Here is a 24,312-nt window from a genome sequence, read left to right as displayed (position 1 = left end):
CTTTTGCTAATTTATCAACTGCGTCATTGTAATCGATGTCTACACGAGCAGGAATCCATTGTAGTATGCAACTTGTCTCCAAACACTTTAGTTGGTTTAAGAGTTTATGGATGTCTTGAATGAGCTTGGTATTGCCATTTTTGATTGCCTCCATAGCTGATCTTGAATCACTGTAAATTATAATTCCCTCTGATTGTTGAGATGATGGTAATTTTAAGTAGGCTTCGAGTACTTTATTTATTGCATAAAGTTCGATGGCAAAATTGGAAGCAATTCTCTCAGATCCAACTTTTATTGAAAGTTTTTCACCTTTTGGGAGTAGGAGAGAACCAGTGCCTCCATTAATCATATTGGTGTCTGATGATCCATCAGTATAAAAATAACCTGTTTGGAGGATGAAAGAAGGTTGATAGTATTTAGGTCTTTTACTTTGAGTGTTTCTTTTGATTCTTTTTTTTGTACTTTGGAAAGACAAAAAATATGCTTTTCCCTGCTTTCCCTGCACAATCCATCAATGGAATCTGTGGAGAAGCATGGCTTCAAGAAAGACAAACTCATTGTGTGTGCACAATACAGACATTATGGGTGCGATTAGTGGCTATAATTTTACTCTGCAATGAGGAAACAGCACAGAAAATATTACAAATATTGGATTTTATTATTTGGAACATTTTCCTCCTGAACAAGAAAAGATATGTCTACCATAACATATCTAGATTACATAGAGTAGAAACCAAAGCACTGCTACAAGTTTATGGTCCTTCTTCAGCAAGCAATCCTTCCAGACTTCTGTCGTTGAACCATGCTAACTCTAACTATTTCTTGGAAACTTTACCACCCACAAAATAAATAAACAAATAAGCACTGCATGCAAATGTTATGCCCACTTAAAAAAATCAGAAAGGAGACAATCTGGTGTCCAGAATGTAAAATTGCTTTGTGCATTCATCCTTGTTTTAGGTCGTTCCACACAGCTCAAAATATATAAATTTTGAACAGTATGGAAACAAAAATATTCTTTTTCAGGGCCATCAAGACACTTCTTTTCCGGATTACAAGTACCAATAGAGGGATGGCTGAGTATAATAATTCCAATTCCTCTTGAAAAGGAATTTGTTGAAGTTGTTTTTATAACACAGAATAATATACTGTTCCTCTCAAAGTGGCTAATAGTACCTTTTTTTGAGAGAATAAAATAAAACTAAGGAGTATTATCATCAGGACACATGCCCTCTAGGTGCAAACACTTTTCTTTTTTTATGTCCGCAACCAGAAAATTTTGGAAATCTATAACACATTAATGCTATACGTAATTAACATCAGAGATAAGACTAAACATGTTTTTTTTCAAGCCTCCAATAAACTAGGCAATAGCCTTGCACTATGCTATTTACAGAACCAAATTCATCTATCCACCTAAATATTTTCATAAGCATTCAGGCCAGTATTGAAGATAGTAACCCACAGCCACTTAGTAAAAAAAAAGTAGCGACCCTCTCCAGTTAGTTACCCAAGCTTAGATGTCTCAATCAGGAAAATGACTGAGTAGACTAAGGCTGTGATTTTGTTTTGATTGGAATAATGCAGAAGCAACATGAGGCAAATGCATTGTGTTTATTTTCCAGTGCTCTGCCTCTTTGCTGAAAAACACGACTTCCTGGTAGGGAAAAACCATTATCTCATTATGAGACTGTCTAACTTATTTTCAGTTGAAAAGCCCTGATGAAGATTCTCATAGTTCTACATAGATTTCAAACCAGGTTTCCTAACTGAAGAAAACTGTTGCACTCTCCTCACATCTGCTTTAGAGGCATATACTATGGACGACATATATCTGGGAAACGAATGTTCATCACCAAATTTGTTTGTTTTGCATGGAGAAGAGCCCTAATTTCTAAAAAGGAATGAAACTGGGATAATTTTTCTACTGTTTCTGAAATCTCATAGTCACAGTTCTTTCACAGCAAAGTTGTTTGGATGAACTATGAAATCCTCGGTTTTCCACAACTAGCAAATGCAAAAGTAATACTTGTAAGAGTTTTCACTATTCATCCTTGAACACACCATGCTTTAAGTTTTACATTACTTGAAACAAAAAACAAGAAACAGGGCTACTTTCAGAATACAGAACATAGGAAATAGTATTATTATTATTGTTTCTTAGTAGTGATAGTAATATTTTGCTAAATGTGGAATAAAGGGACTTTTTTTTATGTACGTATCAATTTATATTATAAAACTTATTGTGTCATCATTAATCTAAACTGTATTCCATAATAACAGCATAGTGATAACAATACTCACATTAACAATAATATAATATTCTATTATTCTCATTTACTAAGGAAGAATGGATAAAATAAGATTATCTATCACTGTTATTATCAAATTTTTATTTCGAATGGGAGAGAAAGAAAAACAGTTACCATTAGAACATACAATTTCCAGTCAATACATAGAGAGCAATCCTCAACAGAAGATGCCCATGTTATCACATAATATTCAAATTCTGTGTTTCCATTAAATATATTAGTTTTTATCAGGGGAAAATATGCTACAATTAAAGTAAATTATTTCACCAAAAAATAAAAATAAAATAAATAAATAATAAATAATCACTTGAATATTTTCCCCTTGCCAACATACAGCATTGATGTGATATGGGTTCCAAATTTCTTGTTTTCTTGTATGGGATATATATATATATATATATATATATATATATATATATATATGATACCCTAATTATATTCCAAACAGTTCTGTATAATAGGCTAAATCATTCTCTGAGATGTTTTATTTCTTAATTAAATTTTAATAATGGCAAACCGTGAGCAGCCATATATATACAAAATTAATAACGGAAAAACTCATGTAAAAAGATTATTTAATAATATAATTTTTGCCTGTGTCACAGGCATCTTCAGTACATTTTAAGCTCAAATTAAACAGCAACTGACAATTCGAAAAAGCGCCACCTAAGTAGCTAGTGTAAGATAACTAAAAAGGTCAATAAATTTCCTAACAAAAAAATAAATAAATAAATAAATAAATAAAATATATATATATATATATATATATACACAATAAAAAGTTAGGAGAGATTAGCTGAATTATAAAGTACCATCTCCCATAAAGGGGATAGACATAAACCATCAGATCTGTTTAAATTAGGCAAGTGAAGTAAAGTTTCATATTTATGTTTCTTTATAAAGCCATTCCATGAGGAACCGACTTTTGTGAAGGACTCTTGTCTTGTTCCAATGAACTCTATGTCTAGTGATGATGGCATGTTCTGCGAATCCAGACTGTGCAGGTTCAAGGTATTCAATATAAGACTGGTCTTCTTCTAGCTGAATGGAGGCAGATCTTCCTGTTTGTCTGAAATAAGATAATCCACAAGAGCCAGGAATCTGGTAAATACCTGGATAATTAAGATGTGGAAGCTTGTCCTTAGGAGAAGTGAGAAAGGTGGAGATTTTTTCTGAATGGTCGAAAGGCAACAAAAATATTCAGTAGTTTTAAAACTTTTGCTATACATTCACTAATGCCTTGTACATAAGGGATAGGAATGTGCATTATTTCTTCTGTATTTGAAGAGGAAGACAAACTACTCATAGCCCTTTTGATGAAGGAATTCTTGTATCCATTAGATAGAAAGGAAGAAGTAACATATTGCAGTTCTTTCTGTAATAGATCGTCTGAAGAACAAAAGGAGTGGGCACGATGAATCAGTGTTTTAATAGTTCCTGCCTTTTGACTGGGATGGTGATGAGATTCAGCATGGATATAATGGCCTGTATGAGTCTTCTTTCTATAGACTGAGAAATGTAGGTTACCATCTAGTTGGCAAAGAATTAGAAGATCTAAAAAGGCTAACTGCTTATTTGATTCTGCTTCTAGGGTAAACTGGATCTTGACTTTTGACTGGGATGGTGATGAGATTCAGCATGGATATAATGGCCTGTATGAGTCTTCTTTCTATAGACTGAGAAATGTAGGTTACCATCTAGTTGGCAAAGAATTAGAAGATCTAAAAAGGCTAACTGCTTATTTGATTTTGCTTCTAGGGTAAACTGGATCCTAGGATGAAGTGCATTTAACTTAGTGAGAAACTGTTGAAGTTTATCAGAAGAGCAATTCCATAGAAAAAATGTCATCGACATATCTGAACCAATGAGTAGGTCTGGGAGAAACGTTGTCAAAGATACGTTGTTCAAAATGTTCCATAAAGAAATTGGCGATAGCAGGAGAAAGAGGATTGCCCATTGCTGTACCTTCAATTTGTTGATACAACTTATTTTCAAAGGAAAAATAACCAGAATGTATTACAAAATCAAATATTTTTCCAATGTCTGAAGGAAATTCCTGTTGCAATAATTCAATGCTGTCAGATAAAGGAACATTTGTAAATAAAGAAACAATATCTAAACTGATCATGATATCCGAAACGTCCAAATGAAGAGCTGAAATTTTATTTTTGAAATCCAAAGTATTTTTTTTATATAAGTATCAGTTCTCTTAGTTGAAGAAGTGAGAAGATTTGATAAAAATTTTGAAATTTTGTAAGTGTAACAACCTATGCAATCTACAACTGGCCACAACAGAATGCCTGGTTTATGAACTTTCGGAACACCATACAATCTAGGTGGACGACCGAAAAATGTTTTAAGTTTTTTCCTTTGATCTTCATTCCATGTAGATACATTATCTATAAGGGAACTAAGTTTCTTCAATTGACTCTCGGTAGGATCCGATGTAAGAGGCCTATAAGTTGAATAGTCGCGGAGTAATAGAGACATTTTTCTCTCATATTCCTTCCTATCTTGAATAATTAAAGCCTTCCCCTTGTCAGCTTTTGAATTAATTAAATTATTGTTATTCTTATGTGATTTCAATGCTTTAAATTCAGAGTAAGAAAGATTAGGAAGTGGAGGTTTGGCATTAAAAAGAATTTTCGCACATTCATAACATAACCTGTTGGCTGTTTTTTTGGGATAAGGATCGAATACCTCTGTCTATGTTATGAAAAGAATCCATCAGGGGCACGTTATTCGGCGCAATCGCAAAATCAAGTCCTTTTGATAAAACAAAATGTTCACTGCCTGTTAGTGAACGTCCGGAAACATTGATAACTATTTTATCTGTATCACTAATAATATTACTGAATCTAGGTAGGCTGATCAAAGATTCAAACTTGCACTTTAACTTATCACGAGAATCATTAAAGATCTTTAGGTAAGAAGCCGAAGAAATGCGCAATAAAGTGTTAAAAGTTTCAGCCGTTAAAACAGATTCTAGAGCGTTCTTGATGTCCATAATTTCTCTATTTAAGAGGGCTAGAGATTTCTTAGCATCGTGTAGCTGATAATTCAAAAGATCATTCCCTGATAATGAAATAGATCCGATGAGCTCTTGGAGACCTAAAAACTTCTTTTATTTTACAACAGGTAGGAATAACCTGAGCCATCTTACATTGCTTTAGGAAAATTATTCTGTTAATGCATTTAGCCTTCTTTACTAATACTTTGTCATATCTAGCAGATTCTTTGGAAATAGACTCTCTGTAAAGTCTAGCAATAAGTTTTAATAATGGCAAACCGTGAGCAGACATATAAATACAAAATTAATAACAGAAAAACTAACGTAAAAAGATTATTTAATAGTATAATTTTTTGCCTGTGTGTCACAGGCATCTTCAGTACATTTTAAGCTCAAATTAAACAATAACTGACAATTCCAAAAAGTGCCACCTAAGTAGCTAGCGTAAGATAACTAAAAAGGTCAATAAATTTCCTAACAAAAAAAAAAAAAAAAATTATATATACAATACAAGTTAGGAAAGATTAGCTGAATTATAAAGTACTATTTCCCATAAAGGGGGATAGACGTAAACCATCAGATCAGTTTAAGTTAGGCAAGTGAAGTAAAGTTTCACATGTTTCTTTATAAAGCCGTTCCATGAGGAACCGACTTTTGTGAAGGACTCGTCTTTTTCCAATGAACTCTATGTCTAGTGATTATCTTATTTCGGACAAACAGGAAGATCTGCCTCTATTCGGCTAGAAGAACACCAGTCTTATATTCAATACCTTGAACCTGAACAGTCTGGACTTGCAGAACATGCCATCATCACTAGACATAGAGTTCATTGGAAAAAGACTAGAGTCCTTCACAAAAGTTGATTCCTCATGGAATGGCTTTATAAAGAAACATGTGAAACTTTACTTCACTCGCCTAACTTAAACAGATCGGATGGTTTATGTCTACCCCCTTTATGGGATATAGTACTTGAGTAGAAATAGATTTAGATGATCAGTTTACATTTTGTTTCTTTATTTACAAATGTTCCTTTATCTGACAGCATTGAATTATTGCAACAGGAATTTCCTTCAGACATTGGAAAAATATTTGATTTTGTAATACATTCTGGTTATTTTTCCTTTGAAAATAAGTTGTATCAACAAATTGAAGGTACAGCAATGGGCAATCCTCTTTCTCCTGCTATCTCCAATTTCTTTATGGAACATTTTGAACAACGTATCTTTGATGTTTCTCCCAGACCTACTCACTGGTTCAGATATCTCGATGACATTTTTTCTATGGAATGGCTATTCTGATGAACTTCCACAGTTTTTCACTAAGTTAAATGCACATCATCCTAGGATCCAGTTTACCCTAGAAGTAGAATCAAATAAGCAGTTAGCCTTTTTAGATCTTCTAATTCTTTGCCAACCAGATGGTAACCTACATTTCTCAGTCTATAGAAAGAAGACTCATACAGGCCATTATATCCATGCTGAATCTGATCACCATCCCAGTCAAAAGGCAATAACTATTAAAACACTGGTTCATCGTGCCCACTCCTTTTGTTCTTCAGACGATCTATTACAGAAAGAACTGCAATATGTTACTTCTTCCTTTCTATCTAATGGATACAAGAATTCCTTCATCAAAACGGCTATGAGTATTTTGTCTTCCTCTTCAAACACAGAAGAAAAATAATGCACATTCCTATCCCTTATGTACAAGGCATTAGTGAATGTATAGCAAAAGTTTTAAAACCACTGAATATTTTTGTTGCCTTTCAACCATTCAGAAAAATCTCCACCTGTCTCCCTTCTCCTAAGGACAAGCTTCCACGTCTTAATTATAATGGTATTTACCAGATTCCTGGCTCTTGTGGATTATCTTATTTCGGACAAACAGGAAGATCTGCCTCTATTCGGCTAGAAGAAGACCAGTCTTATATTGAATACCTTGAACCTGAACAGTCTGGATTCGCAGAACATGCCATCATCACCAGACATAGAGTTCATTGGAACAAGACAAGAATCCTTCACAAAAGTCGGTTCCTCATGGAACGGCTTTATAAAGAAAAATATGAAACTTTACTTCACTTGCCTAATTTAAACAGATCTGATGGTTTACGTCTATCCCCTTTATGGGAGATGGTACTTTATAATTCAGCTAATCTTTCCTAACTTTTTATGGTGTATATATATATTTTATTTTAGTTAGGAAATTTATTTACCTTTTTAGTTATTTTTTAGTTATCTTACACTAGCTACTTAGGTGGCGCTTTTTGGAATTGTCAGTTATTGTTTAATTTGAGCTTAAAATGTAATGAACATGCCTGTGACACATAGGCGAAAATTTTACTATTAAATAATATTTTTACGTGAGTTTTTCCGTTATTGATTTTGTATTTATTTCTTAATTTTTGAAACATTCTGTGCACTACAATCCCATCTAATGCAACTGTATTTGAAATTTGCCTATTATAAGACTGTTTTTTTTTAAGTAAATAAGAATACAGTTTGCTGAAAGTGAAACTTTGTCTTAAATTCCATCATAGCACTGTATGCCACAGATTAGAAATTGGCAAAGCAATACTAATAATATATATATATATATATATATATATATATCACAAAACAGTCAAGTTTTGTAATCAAAATTTCCGCTACAATAAAGTTTGGCAGGTTCAATAATATTATGGCCTTATTTCTTTTTCTCGTGTGGGATAAAAATGGTAACATATTACTCTTATAATTACATCAGATGTTCTGTTTGCAAAAATCGTAAGAAAATAATCATTATTACTTTCTTTTCAAAACACAAAGAGAAAACAATGTAAATTCACCCAATGAAAAAGAAAATGCTACATATTTTTCTTCTTCTGTTATAATCTGTTTTTTTTTTCTTTTAATACAAAGAACAAATCACTGCACACAAAATGGGAGAATACAAGTGGAGAAAATTCTGTAAATTGATTACACCATAATTAATCGAGAAATCATGCCAGAAAAAAATATCTAACATCACCAGATATAACAACATTTTTGAAGTGTCATTGTTGAAGTAGCTAAACTTTTGTTACCATTTTATTTTACACTAAAATGCATAAGCACATTTGTAACAATTGTTTTGTGAATGATGTTTAAAATAAATTCTCTGAAATATCTGCAGATTGAATAGGTCTATAACTCTCCCCCGAAAAAAAAAAGAAAAAAAAAATGCATATGTAACACATATGCGTCTTTTCTTTTAAATAATTCAAATCTTTTTTTTAAAAAGATAACTGTATGAAATAATTTATAATTTTTCAATAATAAAAGTGAAACTGATCATTATAAATTAAGAAATTAGTTTGGCATAAATAATGTCACAGAAATGTCAGTATTTCTGTGTTAGGATGCCTGCTAACTAATAATTGAAAACGAAACAAAACATTCTTGATGTATTCTGCACTACAGCTTAAGGCACTTTAGTGTGACTTCTAGGGAAGTGTTCTCTCTTTTCTTTCTCAATAGAAGTGAGAGTAATCTAAGCCTTTAGCTTTTCCTCTAGCTGAGAAGAATATTATCGAGTATTTCTAAGACATAGATTATTTCAGAAATAGCAACCAGCACCAGCAGAAGAAGTAATATTTAGAATTTTTTTTTAAGAAAAAAAAAACAAAAAAACACTACTGAACTTTCTTTTGTCTGGTATGCATATAAACAGTTTTACATGGTGAAAATAAAGCATAATATTTCGAAAACTTAGAATAATTTCAGCAAACAGCTGATTTTAGATTGCAAAGAAAATGTATACAGAATTAAAAGTTTCAATGAATTAAAGATACCGAGAAATTATTTTTAGGTTTAATATAAAAAGGTTTAATCCTTTATCAAAGTGTAAGCAAACAAGTTTGTGCTTAAACTATTTTCAGGACTGGGCAATTCATATAAAGAAGCTAAGACTTCACATCACTTGCCTTAGCATCCCACAGTGCAAAACACATCTCCTTGCAGACATGTATAATGCTATGCATTATGGGAAGGGTGACTACCCAGACTGGTTTTGACCTTTATTGAGGTCTCATTAGTTGGAGCTGGATGTAGAGGTGATACTAAGGTTGATGTAATGTAGAAGTAATATTTTCATATATGAGTAGCCAAAAGGTATCACACCTTATTATTAAAATACTCTGGATTAGAGAAAGTTGTTGGAAGTTTTTCCTCTTGGTTATACTATAAATTAAAGATACCAAGAAATTATATACAGGTATCCCTTGATTAAGGCAATTAATTAATCCCTCAATGTTACCGCATATATCAAAATCATGTTAATCAAATATAATAATCGATGATAAAAATTACAATTCATCCATGATCAACTACTGTATTAATAATTCATTTAATATGGTACTCTTTTAGGAAAGATAAAAAAATGAATGCAAAGTAAATGTTTAATAAATGCTTGTACCTACATTAGTTATTGCAATTTTTCATCAAAAAAAGTTATCAAGAATCATTTGAACAGTTTTAGTTTTTCTTATCAGCATAAATTCCAGGATAACAAGAAAAATGACTCTCTAAACCTTGGTAAACAAGCATTCTTCAATTAACATATCCATATGTTAATCGAAGAATTAAGCACTATTACTTAGTGCTTAAGCGATTCTAAACTGCAAAATATTCCATCCAGGTCTTTGATTATTATCTCATCTTCTTGGAACCTCATCTTCACATTCCATTTGTTTGTTGTCTTCATACACGGTTTGTTGTTCAATTTCAAGATCATTATCACTGAAGTCTTTTGAATTTGAATCCAATAATTCTTTAACATCTTCTGCATCAACACCATCAAAACCAAAGTCTTTACCAATTGCAACAATTTCTTCAACCACATTGTTCACAGGATTTTGGAAACCACCTGAGTCATTAATGAATTCAGGCAAAAGGTTTTTCCAAACAGCTCTAATGCAGCTAGAAGACACTTGCTCCCACGAGTCATGAATGTTTTCAACTGCGTATTTACTGTTAAATTTTTTCCAAAATTCTTGGAGCATAATCGCATTTTCTCCTGTTGTTTCTACTGCCTTTGAGAATGACTTTTTAGGAAAACAGGCTTTGAAAGTTGCAATGATGCCCATATCCATGGGTTGTAGCAATGATTTGCCTTTGGTGGAAAAAATAAATATTTCACATTCTCACACAGATCCTTAAGAGAATTTGGATGACATTTTTTGAATGAAAAATATTACAAAGAATGTAATTTGCAAATACAGCAGAACAATTGGAGCTTGTAATACACCCTCTCTTCATGCTTAATGGGAGGAATGATGTCATCATGCTCACGACTTTCTTTCTCTTGGCCAGGAAACACTCCTCGAGTCTTGCATGTTTTTGTGTGGTAAATTTAAAGGTGCATTAATTAAAACTCTTGCAGTTAATCAAATCCCTTGTTAAGCAAGGGATACCTGTACTTGGTTTAATCCTTTATCCAAGTGTAGCAAAAAAGTTTGTTCCTGAACTATTTTCAGGACTGGGGCAACTCATATAAAGAAGCTAAGGCTTCACATCACTTGCCGTAGTATCCCATAACGGGATACTCATAACTTCAAGCTTAGCATCACCTCTGAGTCTGGCTCCCACTGATGAGACCTCCATAAAGGTCAAAACTGGTCTGGGTAGTGACCTTTCGCATAATGCATTATAGGATACTACAGCAAGTGATGGTGAAGTCTTAGCTTCTTTAGACGAGTTGCCTCAGTCCTGAAAATAGTTCAGGTGCAAACTTGTTTGCTTACACTTGGATAAAGGATTAAAGCAAGTATATAATTTCTTTTAGTATCTTTAATATATAGTATCTTTAATTTATAGTATAACCAAATGGAAAAACTTCCAACAATAAAAGCATTCAACAATCAACAATATTATTGCCTTATTTCTTTTGTCAAAACGGAAAAATGAAGCAATAGATTTTGAATACTGTCTTTGAACACTTTCAAACCAGTAGAAATTTAGAGTAGTTATGTAACTGAGTTCAAGGAGAGGGGGGGGGGGGGAAAACTAGTAGAAAATCTTCAAAATGAGCATAAATTTTGAATTATTCTGTCTTAGTGATATCCTTCATTTGAATATTTTCAACATATCTACAGTGGTCAACAACAGAATATTATAGTAATGTGCATCCTACAAAAAAAAAAAAAAAAAAAAAAACTCTGGCTATTTTAAGCAAAAGATGAAGCCAAAGAGTCCCTGCTAAAATATCATTTGATATAAATTTTTGATACTAAAAAAGATTCGTAATCGGAAACCGAGTAATGCAGTTTAACATCATTTGTTGTTCATAAAAAAAAACAAACAAACAAACAAACAACAACAGCAACAACAAAAAAAAACTCGTTTCTAAAACTTAAATGTGAAGATCCATATAATGGCATTTTGCAAGGATAGAAAACAAAAGCTCATATTTATTTCAATAAATGTTATTTAAAAAATATATTATTTGACACAATATTTTCAATATAAACATACATTCGAAAAAAAAAGCTTCTATATTGTCAGCAAAGTGAAAGAACATAAAGTCATCTTGTTCTGTTGCACTGATTTGAAGAATAAAAGACATCAAATTTACTACTACTAAATAGATTCAGTATTTATTGTTTTTGTTATTTATTATAAATTGATTATTTATTTTTGCACATGTGAAATTTGTTTTTATTTTGAGGAAGAGATAATACATAAACTGAGCAGCAAAAAATGTCACATATCATAGGACAGTAAAGGAAATTCCAAGTAACACAGAACACGTAAAGGCATGGCTCAAAATCGCTATGGGATTTTGACCATGTTAAGGGATTAACAGTGGAGGAGTGTAATTACATGATAAAAGGTAGAATGCCACTGAAATTTTGATCCATGAAAAATGCTAGGGTGGTCTGGCTATTTCATCCACCTTGGCTGGTAGGGAGGTTAAATGTATTTAAACAGTTAACATACTTACCATAATATTGTAATTCTCAAGAAATAACACAGAAATATTGTTATGTATATATTGTAAATATTAATTCATGTTGTTTACAGTATTGTTTCTATGCCGTGCACTACTGAAATGTGGAAGAAATGTAGCAACTACAGCCATTTTGTCACCTGAGTTTCACTTTGAATTTTGGTAATGTGCATTTCTAAATATAAATTGGCTAATACAGGAGATAATCGATTGCCCATGGCTGAGTGGAAGTTCTGTTAGTAAAGAGTACTTCTAAAAGTAAAGTAACCAGAATTTATGCAATGGGTCAGGAGTGACAACTTTTTTTCATAACTTATCTTTTAAAAGAATTAACACCTCTTTTTAAAATCTCTTAAAGAGGGAAATAACATTGAAACTTGGCATAATTTTATCTTTTTGAAGATGCATACTTTTGAGAACTGAAAAAGCATTAGAATTCTTGAAAAAAGAGGTGGTCAAGCTTGTTACACTTTGGCTAAGTTTTAAAAGCTTGTATGTGGGAGAATCAATGCCTTCTATAATGAGGTGGGGTGTTTTCCTTATATATTTTAGGCAAACCATTTAATCAGGGGATGAGAAGATGATGTGAATGAAAAATTATTAAATTTCTAGGGAATTCTATAGTGGTTCTCGGATTAGTGTGATTATGAAGTTCATGAGGTGGATCCCTTTGAAGAATTGCATAAGTATCTGTTTGAAAGTAGTAGTAACATTTTACTATTGTATTTTTTAGTATCTAGGATGACAGTCAAGTTATCTTTGTCTGCAGACAGAATTAATAACCTTATTTTTCTGTAGATTCTTTACAGCTTGACATTCTGCAATAATAACATTATCCAAGTGGGGTTTTGTACTCTATCATACGAAGAAGAAAAAGACATAGACACTAAAATATCAAATTTTGTCAAAGTAAATGGCATAATAAATAATATATTTAAGCCATCCCTGGTACAAAAACACACTAGAATCAGACTATATAATGTCTTGTCAAAACCAACTCTACTATACAGAAGCGAAACATGGACCATGAAAAGGAAAGATGAAAAACGAATTCAAACAGCAGAAATGAAGTTCCTCAGAAAAACAGCTGGATATACCAAGTTGGACCACAAAACACATGAAGAAATCTTACAATCCCTAAAAATAAAACCAATTAATTACTACATAAGCAGTATAAAAAAAAATGGCTAGAACATTTAAATCGAATGGACAACAGCAGACTACCAAAAATATTATACAGATACAAAATAAGTGGAAAAAGAAGAATCGGAAGACCAAGAAAGAGATGGCATGAGACTGGAACAGGCCACATGGCCTATATTCCATGTTAGGAAGAAGAAGAAGTAGTAGTAGTGGGGTTTTGTATTGTTAATCATGAAGATGGATTCCATATGAAATAAATAAGATTCTTCACATGGAAGGAATGAAGTTGCTTTCTCTATTTTTGTAAGTAACAGTTCCTTTGGATCTTTCCTTTTGAACTGATACTGGTAGCACAACAAAATTAAGAGACATTTATTAAGAATAACCTTTTCATCATTAGAAAGATGGTAGCTGGATATGTTAATAATAATCTTATCAGGAGAGAGTCCAAATTTAGATTTGAATGACTTGCTGTTCTAAATTTAAGTAGTAGTAGTGGAGAGGATGAGATGTATTAAGCGAAGTAGAGTAGTGTGCCATCCCCCAATAAGTCCTTGAACTCCCTGGAGGTGTCATGTAATAACAATAATAATAAAATTTAAAGTTTCAAACTTTCTAATTAATATAACTTTGTTGGTGTTCCGAACGTTAGATGCTTGTGAGTTGATCATAATATGTTGCCAAATATTTGTATTCTAAAGTAAGTTCAACAGTAGAAGATAAAGAAACTTTAAAGGCGTACAAATGTGTGAAGTATGTTCAGTATCAAAAATTCTTTCATTTAGAAACTTTTTTATGCTCTATAATATATTCTTTTAGCTCTATTTGTTTTGATAGTTTCTTTTAAGGAAATTAATTTAGAAACAAGATCATGGAATTTACAATGCTTAAGAAATATTCAACTATTGATGGTGAGACCAATTCTGTGCAATGTTTTCTGTAAATCCCTGATACTTTTGTAAGTTGTCTCATCATATAGGCTACATATTTGACGGAACAGATTTACTCGGCTATAAGACATAATTAAAGAAATTAGAGAATTTAATGATGGTTAGCCAAGAGATGCCAAAATGAAAAAAAAAAAAAAACATTTATTATTTGAAAGCACAACTAATTTCCTCTTCTTAGAAGACTTCATCAGGTGCACAACATGAAAAAGAGAAATACAAAAATATACATTACAAGAGAATCAAAAGATTTAAATTAACTTGCAAACATATTGCTGACATTTGAAGGCATTCTGGATGCTATAGTATTGATGAGCATGTACATGTGGGCATTATCTCGTGCACGCTGAAACTAGATAGTTGAAGGGGGACATAGCTAAGGTTAGCATTAAGATGTTTATGCTAAGGTGTTCTTTTTAAATCAAAATATGCCATATTCCATTCAACTACTGTAAAATAAAGAATATGTTTGAACTATTCTGCCAAATCTTGTCAAAAATGATTCAACTGAAACCAAAACTAACACACTAGCATATTCTTGCACTCATCTGAATTCCCAAATTTTATTAAGTTCATTAAGAGTGCATCTAATTTTAATATTCAATTTTGACACATTTTGTCCTTATGTGTCTATGCAAATAGTCTGATTTAAAAAAAAAAAAAAAAAAAAAAAAAAAAAAAAAAAAAAAAAAAGAATGGATCAATCAATTTTTGCAAATACAAAACTTTAATAAAATCCATAGCAAAAATCCTGGAACAATCTGCACAAAGTCAAACTCAATCTAAAAGACCATTCCCTTAGTCTGCAAAATGTACCTAAACAGACAGTTAAAGAGATTGAATTGTTCAGCTGCTTTTATATACAGCTTAGCATTCTTAAATTTTTTTCAGCATTCTCTAAAGGCAGATACTGACTTACTTATTAGGAACTTTTGCATTGAAAGTTCCTACTAAGTTTTCTTCTTTCTTCCTTTTCTGGGATGCCTTTATAACTTCTTCAGTACACCATGAAATTTTAGTTTTGCTATCCTTACATACAATTTCATCATATGCTTCTTGGCCAAATCCAAACGATGTCTTCTTCATTCTGCCAGAGTGTTAGGAAGGTCTGATCATGTTTTCAAGCTCTTTATTTTATTTCATTTATTTTTTTAAAATAATATTTGTATATTTTAGTGTACTCATCTGCTAGATTTTTTTCTATTCGAAAGTGATTTTTTTCTATTCGAAAGGCATTTTTTATTCTGCTCAAAACTAAATAATGATCACTTCCTGTTTCAAATCACATTGTATTCGCATGTCTTGAAATAGCACGAAGATATCACTATTCAAAGATAATGTAGTCAACAGGACTTTTTTTTTTTTTTGGGAGGGAGGGAGGGGGGTCTTCTTTTCATGTGGATTTGTGCACATCTCTTTGTTGAAGTATCCTATAAGTGCTGACTACTCTGTGCATTCCTGAATAAAAATCCAACAGGCACTTAGTATTAGCTATGCTATTTCCCCAAAACATTTTTATCTGCCTGGGATTCATTTCTTATCCTACAGTTTAGATCTCTAAGAAGCAGCTTTTCCATTTTCTTTATATCTACTTCTCCAGTGAGTCAAAAAATTCCTTCACTTCTTTCTTTGCAGAACCTTCTTTAGTATCATAGATGAAACTAAGTTTTATTGTTTAATTCCCCAATTCTGAAATTTGTTTGTACACTATTTGAAACAGACTGCTAGTTCATAAAGCTCACCTTTGTGTTCAATGTTGAATGCTATCCTGCTCCTTCCTTTTTTCTGATTGCTATTGCCCACAGATAACATCCTATATTTATTGTTTCGCAGGATCTCACCATCTTTTTCATCTCAGTAATGCCAAATATGTCCCTGTGGCAATTCTCTAACTCTGCTTCTTTTCTATTGACTTCTTATGTTTACAATGATATGAATGAATAATAAATTCTTTATGATTAAGAAGACTTTACTACGATGACCATGACATGCATGACATTGGCAAATATGTCCCTGTGGCAATTCTCTAACTCTGCTTCTTTTCTATTGACTTCTTATGTTTGCAATGAAATGAACGAATAATAAATTCTTTATGATTAAGAAGACTTTACTACGATGACCATGACATGCATGACATTGAATGAACATTCAATCTTCATTCATCTTAGTTTTTGAGCTTCATTTCCATGTTTCACAGCCATTATGTCAACATAGAAAAAAATGCACTGATTAAAAACTTTCCTTTTCATGGATAGCAGTAATTGGCTTTTATACACCTTTTCAAGTTCATCTTTTGACTTCTTCCATGATATTTTGATCCACTGATATCCATTATCCTAAGTATATGTAATGATCCACTTGTTCAATAACACTGTCATTGATTTTTATTATTTCAGAATGTGCAGAGCTGGTATACAAGACTGGTGGAGATATAATTCCAAAGTAATTCTAAGATGTGCTACTGAAGTGTTTGGTGAAACATCCGGAAAGATTAGAGAGCAGAAGGAGGGTTGGTGGTGGAATAATAATGTACAAGATGCAAGGACCTGTTAATAAAAGTTTGTCAACAGGAAAATATACCCGAGGAATGGAGGGAAAGTACTCGTCCCCATCTACAAGAGTAAAGGGGATGCCCAAGACTGTAAGAATTACAGAGGAATAATGTTGATTTCCGGCACAATGAAGATCCTAGAGAGGGTTCTTGATGGAAGACTGAGGAAGGAGGTGGGGATTGCAAAGGAGAAATTTGGCTTCATGCCTGGTCGATCGACGACAGATGCTAACTTTGGGTTATGACAGATGATGGAAAAGTTTCGAGAGAAGCAACGGGAGCTAAATCGGTTTATTGATCTGGAGAAAGCTTATGATAGGGTGCCAAGGCAAGAAGTCTGGAGGTGTTTGAAGGAGAAGAAGGTACCGGAGAAATATGTCAGGTTGGTGCAGGATATGTACAGAAATGTGAAGACAAGAGTTCAAACCTGACTGGGGAGAGAGAGAAAGTTTTCCAGTGACAATTGGCTTGCATCAAGGGTCAGCACTAAGTCCGTTCCTGTTTAATATCATGATGGAGATGGTGACGGAGGAGGTGAGAGAAGATGCACCTTGGACTATGTTGTATGCAGGTGACATCGTGCTGTTTGCAGAATCAAGAGAAGAAGTGGCAGCTAAATTGGGAAGTTGGAGGAAAAGTACTGGAAGAGAGAGGGGTATGAGACAGAACAGAAGTAAGACAGAGTATATGTGTTGCAAAGTGGCAGTCAAGAGACAGATCTGGAGCTGGAAGGAAATGTCATCAGGAAGGTCAGTGACTTTAGATACTTAGGTTCAACAATGAAAGAGGATGGTGAGGCTGAGAAGGAAGTGGGATGCAGGATGGAGGAACTGGAGAGAGAGAGATGGCTGGAGTGCTATGCGATAAGAGGGTACCGATGAATCTTAAAGGCAAAATCTACAGGACAGTAGTGAGACCAGCTATGATGTATGCTATGGAAACTGTGGCCCTGAGGAAAAATAACATCAGCAGGATGGAGGTAGCAGAGATGAGAATGCTTAGGTGGATGTGCGGTGTGACAAGAAAGGATCATCTGAGAAATGATTATGTAAGGGGGAACGGTGAAAGTTACGAACTTAGGAGCAAAGATAGAGGAGGCAAGGTTGAGATGGTTTGGTCATATGATGAGGAGGAAGGAAGAGTATATAGGAAGAAAGGTCATGCAGGGGAAGAGGAAATGCAGACGGCCAAAGAAGAGATGGTGGAGGAGGACTTGAGGATGAAGAACTTGGATGTGGCTACAGCCCAAGACAGGAGGTTGTGGAGGAGACTCACCACAAACAGTGACCCTACTTAAGTGGGAAAAGCTGCAGAAGAAGAAGAAGAAGAAGAATGTGCAGAGCTATTGAAATAACTTGGATCTTCTTAGGTTTATCTGTAAGCCAGCTGTTTTGTTAGTAATTTGAAGTTCACAAATGCGCCTGCACAATACATGTGGACTTCAGATAAAGATAACAATGTCACCTGCAGAGCATAAATGGCTTATGTATCTTCCATTTAACTTCAGATCTTTTTCTTTCTTAGCAAGAAGTGTGAATTTCTTTTAGCCATGCTGTGAATAGTTTTGGAGATATTGTGTCACCTTGTCTTATGTCTCTCTCTGTATTTCCACAATAGAGATGTCTCCATTAAAATGAATTGTTACTGTTGCACTGGTGAGTGCTGATTTGGTGGTCCTGACATATGGCCCCACCACTTGCTAGTTCTGTAATGCTTTAAGTATCATACAAGTTTTTCTGACTAAAAGGCTTTTTCATAATCAATAAAACTAAGACATAATTATAGTTGGTAGTCATTAGAACATTCAATAATCTGTTGTGAAACTTCAACATGGTCCATTTTGCTGAAGCCACCTCAAAAGCCTGCTTGTTCTTTTGGTTGTGCAAGGTCTAGTTGCCTAAAGCCTATGAGCCAAGACTTTTGTAAACACTGAGAGTAGACTAATAGGTTGATAGTTCTTCAAATCTTCTGCTTCACCCTTGATGTGTACCAAAATAAGAATAACCTTTTTCCATGTCCTTGGTACATAATTTTTCTTCACACATTAGGTAAAAAGTTTTGGCAAGATTCTGTAGATCACTTCTCCACCTACTTTGAGAAGTTTAGCTGTGCCTTCATCCTCACCTGCAGCTTTTCCATTTTGCCTCGGATGCTTTACATAACTTTTGATAGAATTTGTGACACTTCAGTTATTTCATAGTCTTCTTCTTTATGTGTTTTTTCATCATGATATAATATTGATTTAATATGTAGTTTGCCTTGTACATCCCCCAAGGGCACATATCAGGAATTTGTTGATGATGTAGTTTGCCTTCAGAAGGCACAAGATAAATCAACAGAGATTAAAAGATTTTTTCCGTTTTAATCTCTATTGATTAAAACATTGCATTGATCACATAGGTAGATGCAAAAACGTTTTGCATTCACGTGTTACAGTAAATCACATGATATCTTGCCACATATTTCTGAAAAACAGTATCTGTTAAATGATTTCCTGAAGTCACATCAGCAACTATCAGGTGTTAGCATGTTATCAGGTGAATACTTGACAGTGAATAATTATATCTAGTATGAACTAGGAAATTTGTGTAAAGTATAGGGTGAGTTGGTGCATGCAAATAATTTAAAATACTGCATTTCTTGTAAGTTAATCAGCCATATTATAGATGTGGAACACCTTTATGAATATTATTATCCACTTCTATGTAGATAGCAGAGATTACAGATAATCTGTGCTATTCTACATTAGCTATTTCTGTGTCGGCTTAAAAACTTTTAAAAACATATTATGACATGTATTGCACAACAAAAATACTGTACCTTAATAATATCTTCATTATCCAAAAGTGGGGGTTTCTTCATTCCAAAATCATGAGGAATTAAGGTATAGAAGCGGTTTGCAGCATCAAGAAGCTGGGAGACATTGTTCTTATTTTTTATTATCTATAGATAAAAGTATTTATTGAGACTCCAGTACCAATACAAATTATACGAAAATTTAAGCTACAGTGTAATTAATCTATAATTATAAATTTATTTCCTTCTCAGCCTTTTTTTTATTTATTTATTTTTTTTAATATGGAAGAGAAAACTTGTTAATACTGTATAAAGATTTTAAGTGTATTATTGTCTGAAATGTTTGTGTGGTAAGAACAACAAAAAAGGAAATAAAATCATTAAAAAAAAACATTGTTCATAGTAACACTCTTGCATGGTGTCATCGTTCATTATCAAAGCAACTGAACATTGGGGCAAGTGTGGCATAATTTTTTTTTTGTCTTATTCTGTGAAAGTGGTTTAAATAGTGATCATAAATATGAAGTTTCACTAAATTCTATCAAGCCTGCGAGTGTAATTATAATAATCAATTCAAATTGCTATTCCAATTTAAAAATGATAGATACAGAGGAAAAAAGAAAGAAAGAAAGAAAAAAAAAATGACCACCATGATTTTGCGATTAAAGAATATCTGATGACAGTGAAAAAAAAGAAAGTTTTTTTTTAAAAAAAATTCCTATTTTCACTCCTGTGAAGCACAGGACAGCCTGAGGGAAGACGAATTGGATACGTTTGTGTTGTTTGCATTCAGGTTAAGAGGAATCAGGTTAAATGGCAAAAATATAATCAACATACCTGAGCCAGACTTTGGCTGGCCTTTACAGCAAAAATTAGAGCTATCAAGCTACATTAATCCCGATATTTGGGATATTCTAGACAAGATTACAGACGACTCAGCTAAGCACGTGTTACTTAAGAAAAAAAAAAAATTAATAGCAAAAGTTTCAAGCACTAAAACAACAAGAAAGCAACAGACAATCCAGATGCCATATCCAGAGGAATAGCCAATTACAAATCAACGAGACAAGGAGCAGCCAATCACATATGAGAAAAATCAGAAGCAATCAACCACCAATGGGCAATGGCCAAGTTATTAACAAATCCAGCTACAACCTTAACTTTGTCATACTTCTGGAAAAAGGCCTGAACTATGCCACTACACTAAGGTCAGTAAACAAATTAGATTTCATTTATCATATCGAAAGAGGTCTAAGATCCCCCCCCCCCCAATTTAACAGACAAAATATGAATGGAAACATCGTACATATTAAACTCTAACAAACAGCTAAGGTGCAACCTAACCAAAGCCGAAAAATTGGCTATTAAATCCTTAAAAAATTACATAGACATCATGATTGCAAATGCAGATAAAGATAAGCTACCATTGTCCTCGATTGGACAGCATACCTAGAAAAAACGAACCATTTGGTATCTGACCTCAACATATACCAAATGGTGAACTACAACCCTACAAACAGCATCATTAAAAAAAAATAATAAAAAATATAAAAAAAACCCGAATTAATCAAATCGGTAATCACTTGGCCAGAAGAAATAACCAAAAAACTAATACTGCATTATGCTTGTGCTCCGAGAATTTATGGCCTGTCAAAAATACACAAAACAAACATACCACTACGACTAATAGTTGAAGGAACTGACAGCCCTAATTATCACTTAGCCAAGAAATTAGTGGCCAGACTCAAGGACTTGGTAGGTCACTTCCCCACCCTACTCCTACATAAAAAAATACACAACACTTCATAAACAAAATTTGAAAATCACACTCAAAGGCAAAGATTTATTAGTCAGCTTTGACATAGCTGCTCTTTTCACTAATGTCCCGATCAATAATCCTATTCTTCTCTTATCCGACATCATAGCCCTCTTTGCCCATATACTCGCTCTGGGTATTTTGTGTGGCAAAATAATTTTTACTATAAAAAGAAGGTATGGGCATGGGCTCACCCCCCAACTCCCTATAGCTAACTATTACATGACTGAGCAACGAGCTCTAGATTCAACAAGCCTAAAGCCCAAAGTCTGGATCAGATATGTTGATGATATGACCCCCATGGATGCAAAACATTAAATATATTCCTAAGCCACCTGAACAAACAACACAAATGTATCCAATTCACCATCAAAATCGAAAACAACAACTCTCTTCCTTTTCTAGACACACTCGTCACGTCTTCCCTCAGACTGTCTTTCCTTCATAGTCTACTGCAAATCTACACACACACACACACAGGCCAATACATACATAAAAATTCATATCAGCATCCAACACAAACACAGAGCCCACACAATTTGCTCCAATGAACAGGCCAAATTATTAGCCAAATGTTTGTAAAAAATGGATACAATAAAAAAATGGTTCACAAGATCCTCCATAAAAACAAAAAAGATTACAAGAATGCCATAGCAATATTCTACATTAGGGACATTTCAGAAAAAATAGATAGAACACTACTTAAATACAACATTAAAAAATTTACTTAGCTCATCCAAAGATCCTCTTCCATACCTGGCCCACCCAGAAGTTTACAAAATTCGATGTACCTGTAACCTACCTTACATAGGGGAAACAGGACGCATCATCCCAATCAGAAAAAATGAACACAAACAACACATTAAATACTTCCACCACGACAAAACAGGCCTATCACAGACCACACACTCAAAACATACCACAGAACTGACTGGAAAATCACAAAGTCCCTAATGTGAAATGGTCAAACATTATCCAAACCTGAACAAAAATAATAGTTTAATCATTCCAAGAATATGGAGGACCCATCTGCAATCCATATAGCAACAAGAACAAGCCCAAACAGAAGATCTCAATATGAGAGGACTTTAGAAATGTTTAATGTAGTTCTGTTTATATTTTGTGTTTATTTAAATTTTATTTCATTTTATTTTTTCTCCACAAGAGGTCAGGCTAGCTTAAATAATTAACAAACATTCAGATTCGTCCTACTTTTGTATAGTGCAGTGTCATGTAGCTTGTATCTTTTACATATGTATTTTGCTTGATGATAACCTCAATACAGAGGTTGAAACGTCAAATGTTACTTTCCTAAAGTTTAAGTAAAGAATTATTCTAACATGTGTTGTGTCTCCATAAATTTTTCACTATGAATTCTGACCACCATGTAACTTTAAAAGAAAAAATTCCACATTTATGGTTTCCATTCTTACAATGACAATAAAGATTCCCCTTATGCATGTCAGTTATGAACTAAGGGATGTCGCGATCAGATAGTTAACATATATTTAGTCTGAAAATATTACTGATTGATAGTTAAGTGTGCATTAATTCTTGAAAAATAACAAATTTTGTAACTTTTCTGAATGCAAAAGTACAACACATTTTGCCATTTATCTTATACTGATTAGGAAAATAGTAATTCATCAAAGAAACAAGAAAATGGCTATTATATACTTGCTAGTTCTGTGGTATTTTTTTTTTTTAATAATAAACTATTACAGACATTCTTAGACTATAGCTGATCTGGATCTCGGTTGAAATGTATAAATATAAGCAAGGATATAAACAAAATCTCTCTCTTTAAAAAAGTGATATGGATAAAACAGTGGCTGATAGCTACAAAATAAGTAATATATATGGAGGAACAGAAGCAGAAGGTAGGTCACTAGTCATGTGCCGCAAGGCTCTGTGCTTGTGACTGCTGTTTATTTTGTACATAATAATATAGGAAATAATTTGAAGAGAGAGAGATAGTCATTTGTTTGCTGATGATGCAGAGAGCTTGCAGAATGATTTAAATAGGCTGATTGTATAGGTAAAAAAAACATAATGGATGTCAACTGAATGTAGAAAAACGTCAAGTTATATGCATTTTGGGACACAAAGAGTACAAGGTGTGCGCCACGATGGGGGAACTGTGTTCCAGGAAATTGAGAAAGACAGGATTAGGTGGTGGTGGTAGTAGTAGTAGTAGTAGTAGACAGAAAATTTAGGGTATATTGCAAAAGTAGCCAGGGTAGTTCACAGGATTACCTGGCTATTAAAGAGCACACCAACAAGCAAAGATAAGGGAATGATCATTCCTCTCTATAAAGCCTTGATATTACCACATCTGGATTATTTTGCTCAGTCTGGTCACCTGGATTTCTTGGGGGATGAAGAAGTGATGGAGAAGATCTAGAGATGAGCGACCAAATGGTGAGTGGTCTATGGAATTCTCCCTAAGAGGACAGACTGGGTGTTTGTGGATTGCAAAAGTTGGTTGATATATATAAAAAAAAAAAAAAAAAAAGGGGGGGGGGTGGTAGAAAATTTAAGTTACTTAAAGTCTTTTATAGAACTGATGGATGGTTTTCAGCATATGGTTATAGGGAGCAGAACAAGGGGTAATCCTGGAAGATGGGTAAGAGTGTGATGAATAAATGGAATGGATTGCCTGGATCTTTTGTAAGTGCTGTATCTATTAATTTTTTTAAGGAGATAACACATTATCTACAATAGATAATGTGTTAATAGTTTGGTTCTCCCACGAAGAGTCTTAGGACTCTGTG

At 33.4% G+C, this 24,312-nt stretch overlaps 1 protein-coding gene across 3 annotated transcripts in view; it reads right to left on the bottom strand.

Annotated features, from left to right (window-relative positions):
* The window catches only part of Parp1 (Poly-(ADP-ribose) polymerase), a 583,272-nt gene that overhangs the window by 152,818 nt on the left and 406,142 nt on the right, over positions 1-24,312 (bottom strand). For all 3 annotated transcript variants that reach the window (XM_090399735.1, XM_090399736.1, XM_090399737.1), the window contains exon 19: positions 19,747-19,869. In XM_090399735.1, the coding sequence (XP_090255861.1) occupies positions 19,747-19,869 (123 nt within the window). The remainder of the gene's footprint in view (positions 1-19,746; positions 19,870-24,312) is intronic.

The sequence above is a fragment of the Typopeltis vanoorti genome, chromosome 10 (genome assembly GCF_054136105.1).
Source record: "Typopeltis vanoorti isolate ZY-2024b chromosome 10, IOZ_Tvanoo_1.0, whole genome shotgun sequence".
NCBI lineage: Eukaryota > Metazoa > Arthropoda > Arachnida > Uropygi > Thelyphonidae > Typopeltis > Typopeltis vanoorti.
Note: the sequence above shows the minus strand (reverse complement) of the source record. Positions and strands in the feature narration are given on the sequence as shown.